Consider the following 3792-nt stretch of genomic DNA (forward strand, 5'->3'; position numbering starts at 1 on the left):
TAGGTATTTCAAAGTGTGTATTTGATGCCTGCCCGGTTAGTCTCATTATCGTTGTTCTACCCTGAGAGGCTGAGGGGAGCTGGAGCCAATCCCAGCAGCCGTCAGACCTGAGGGCGGGGTCAAACCTGCAGACTTCCTCAGTGTAACAGTCACAAACAACAGTGTTTTATCAGTTATGTCTTGGTGAAATGTTTGTGTTTAATCAGTACTAAAGTAAAGTTCTGTTCATTCAAAGGCTCCAAAAAAAATAAAAAATTATATCATGAGATCCTCAGGAAAAAAAAACAAACCAGAAAAAATAAATCTGCAGTTCCCATCAGAGTATTACAGTAGCAGTACTACATCTTTGTAGTACTAGTTGTTCTTTGTACTCCTAGTACAGATAAGTACAGTGTGTGTGTGCGCGTGTGTGTGTGTGTTTCCATCTTTGACACTCTGACTGATTTGATGGGACTGGACCAGCGTGTACCAGGTGAACAGACCAGAAAGTACCAGGTGAACAGACCAGTGTGTACCAGGGGAACAGACCAGGGTGTACCAGGGGAACAGACCAGTGTGTACCAGGTGAAAAGACCAGCGTGTACCAGGTGAACAGACCAGCGGGTACCAGGTGAACAGACAAGTGTGTACCAGGTGAAAAGACCAGCGTGTACCAGGTGAACAGACCAGCAAGTACCAGGTGAACAGACCAGTGTGTGCCAGGTGAACAGACCAGAAAGTACCAGGTGAACAGACCAGAAAGTACCAGGTGAACAGACAAGTGTGTACCAGGTGAAAAGACCAGCGTGTACCAGGTGAACAGACCAGAAAGTACCAGGTGAACAGACCAGCTGCAGTCAGTGATTCAAGTCAACGACTCATCGACGTGTCACTGCAGGTTTTATTATAATGAACATCAGTGTCTGGGCCGGGGGTTCACTCTGCTCCTGTCTCTGTGTCAGCCAATAGGAGGCAGCCGTGGACTGATCAGGACTAACCAGTCCAGCGCCTCTTCATTAAAGGAACATTCTGCCAAATACAAGGAGACGATTCTGAATTAGCATTTACAACAGAGAGCAGAGACTGTCACCGCCCTGCACCCCCCCCCCCCCCCCCCCCCCCCACCACCACACAGTGAGGGAGCGGTTATAGGCATTGCCTTACATCAACAAGATAACCAGTTTGAGCCCCGACTTGAAGAGCTGGTCTGTCCGTACGGACTCTTCTGGAAAGAAATCAAGTTTATAAATTAAGCTGTGATTTAAACTAAAAGCCCAGGATGTGAGTCAGAACGTCTGTATCTACAACTTTAATCTCAGCTGAGCTGAAAGTCTACAAACGTCAACACTGGCAGTGAAGCTGTGTGACAGCGTGCAGCTCCACACCTGTGGTGGCAGTAGTGAGCAGTGAGCCTCCCTCCCTAACGTGGAGCTGGTCCCAGTGCTGGTGCAGGACCAGCATGGACCAGGAGAGGGTGCTGGAGGTGAGGTCATCCCAGCCCCCCCCCCCACAGATGACTTAATTATTTGAACATGAAGTGTTCACTGCAGCCAGTGGTGCAGATAAAAAAGGGCAAAGGACGGATTAGCTCCACCCGTCAACTGCCCCACCGCCCCGAGCAGATAAGAGGTTATAGACCCGCTGATAAGGCCTGACATGGACCCACACAGACCGGGTCCAAGCTTCACTTCCTGTCCTGTCTGTTCCTGACCTCTGACCTTGTCCCCAACTACAAGTCTCCTCCGTCCTCCTGGTCCTGGACCTGGACAGGTACACAGTGTAGAACGACCTAATGTTTGACCAACTGGACCTGAGAAATAAACCAACACACACACACACACACACACACACACACACACACTGTATTTATCCTGGTCACGCTGTCAGACTTATCAACTTACACTTGGTGTTTGTTTAGTTTTGTCATGAGTTCCACATACATCAGTATAATCTGTTCAGGATTTAATAATCTCAGATTAAGACAGAGAACCATCCACACGGGGGTCCAGGGGTCCAGGGGTCCAACGCTCTGTCTGAACCATCTTGAATTATAAACAGTTCTACTTCCTGTTTCCTCCTCTCTTTGTTGTCACCACTCACTCTGTGTCTCAGCCAATCACAGCAGCTGAACTGTACAATCCTGATTTGGTGGACTGACCTTTAACCCTCATCAGTACCGACTGTTAAAGTATTAGTACTAGTTACTGTCAACCAGGACAAGAACTCAGTGACTTGGTTTTTAGCTGTAAATCATTTGAGTCCAAACCTTGACTTTTCTACGACACTGAACAGGTGCTGACTCACAGGTGGTGGGGCGGGGGCCGGAGGGGGGTCCGCCGTGACCAGGTGGAGAATCACCTCCATGGCAGAGAGATTTACCCTCAGGTTCGGTGTCTGTCGGTCCGTGTCCCCTGAGACGTCACCCCAACCGGGGGGGAGACGGAGCAGAGAACCAGGGAGGAGCACTCATCCCTCAGGACACGTCTGATTGGTTCAAACCAGGACCAAGACTCCGCTTCAGAACTCTGCTGGTTAAATGTCCATGATCCATGGTGTATAAGTACTGACCCCAGCCAGTACTGACCCCAGAGATGTTTTTGATCTGACCTCCAACACTTGAAGAAAACAGAGCCGTTCACCGTCAAGTTCTCAGAGAGACCGTCCAGCAGTAAATCCACAGAGAGGAGACGGTCTGAGGACAGGCAGCAGAGGGCGCTCTGTCAGTGAACAGAGTTCTGCTGCTGACCCAACCACAGTCCAGCCGTTGGTCTGAGCCCAGAGTGGTGACGAGGGAACGGCTCTGGTCTGAACAGATCCACATACTTCCACAGATTACAGGGTCATGTGACCTCCACAGAGCTGCTGTTCAAACACACACGAGTACTGTACAGTACTCATGTGTACTGTACAGCACTCGTGTGTACTGTACAGCACTCGTGTGTACTGTACAGTACTCGTGTGTGTTTGAACAGCAGCTCTGTGGAGGTCACATGACCCTGTAATCTGTGGAAGTAAGTACTATACAGTACACATGAGTATCACCTACTGTGACATCACACTAACCATCAAACAAACGATGAGCTGTAGTTCTGACCAGACCATAATAACAGTGATGTCATGAGGTCAGAGGTCACAGAAACACCTCAGGTGTGATGACATCATCATTTATCATTATTTATTTAAACTACAGTCCATGTGATCAAACTGTGACGCCTGAGCTGTGGTGTGTATGTGGGGGGGTGTGGGGGGGGGCTGAGAGGTTACGTAAAGGCAGAAGAGTGGGGGCCTTGTTTTCACACTGAGGGCAATTCAAACACTGAGAGGCTCCAAACAACTGACACAAAGAGGCAACAGACGACACGGGGCAGTGAGGGTGTTAAGAGTGCTACACTGTAGTACACTGTGGTACACTGTAGTACACTGTGGTACACTGTAGTACACTGTGGTACACTGTAGTACACTGTGGTACACTGTAGTACACTGTGGTACACTGTAGTACACTGTAGTACACTGTATACCCTGTGTACTACAGGGTACTACAGTGTACTACAGTACCTTCCTCTACACTGTAACCTCTGACCCCAAGTTAATAAACTGTGAAAGAAAACGAACTATTACCCTCCACAATCCAGCAGAGGGAGCCACAGGACCTCCTCTACTACAGTTCCACTCTGACCTTCCTGTCATTGGTCGAACTCCATCCACACACAGCTGCTGTCTCTCTCTCTCTCTCTGTTCTTCTGTTTAATGGCTGAAAACAAACACTAGAATTTGATGAGTTGAGAATTGAACAGTGTGTGTGTGTGTGTGTGT

At 48.8% G+C, this 3792-nt stretch overlaps 1 protein-coding gene across 5 annotated transcripts in view; it reads right to left on the reverse strand.

The window, feature by feature from the left end:
* The window catches only part of tmcc1a (transmembrane and coiled-coil domain family 1a), a 30461-nt gene that overhangs the window by 5006 nt on the left and 21663 nt on the right, over nucleotides 1-3792 (reverse strand). Inside the window, exons 2-3 of one of the 5 annotated variants that reach the window (XM_025059558.1) lie at nucleotides 2587-2838; nucleotides 2284-2504 (exon numbers count right to left, since the gene is read on the reverse strand). The exons of 3 other annotated variants lie outside the window; for them this stretch is intronic. In XM_025059558.1, coding sequence (XP_024915326.1) covers nucleotides 2284-2343 — 60 coding nt within the window. In that variant the 5' untranslated portion in view covers nucleotides 2344-2504; nucleotides 2587-2838. Of the gene's footprint in view, nucleotides 1-2283; nucleotides 2505-2586; nucleotides 2842-3792 lie in introns of all 5 variants that reach the window. One more of the 5 variants, XM_025059557.1, reaches the window with a different exon arrangement.

This window comes from Cynoglossus semilaevis, chromosome 10 (genome assembly GCF_000523025.1).
Source record: "Cynoglossus semilaevis isolate Cse_v1.0 chromosome 10, Cse_v1.0, whole genome shotgun sequence".
NCBI classification, from domain to species: domain Eukaryota; kingdom Metazoa; phylum Chordata; class Actinopteri; order Pleuronectiformes; family Cynoglossidae; genus Cynoglossus; species Cynoglossus semilaevis.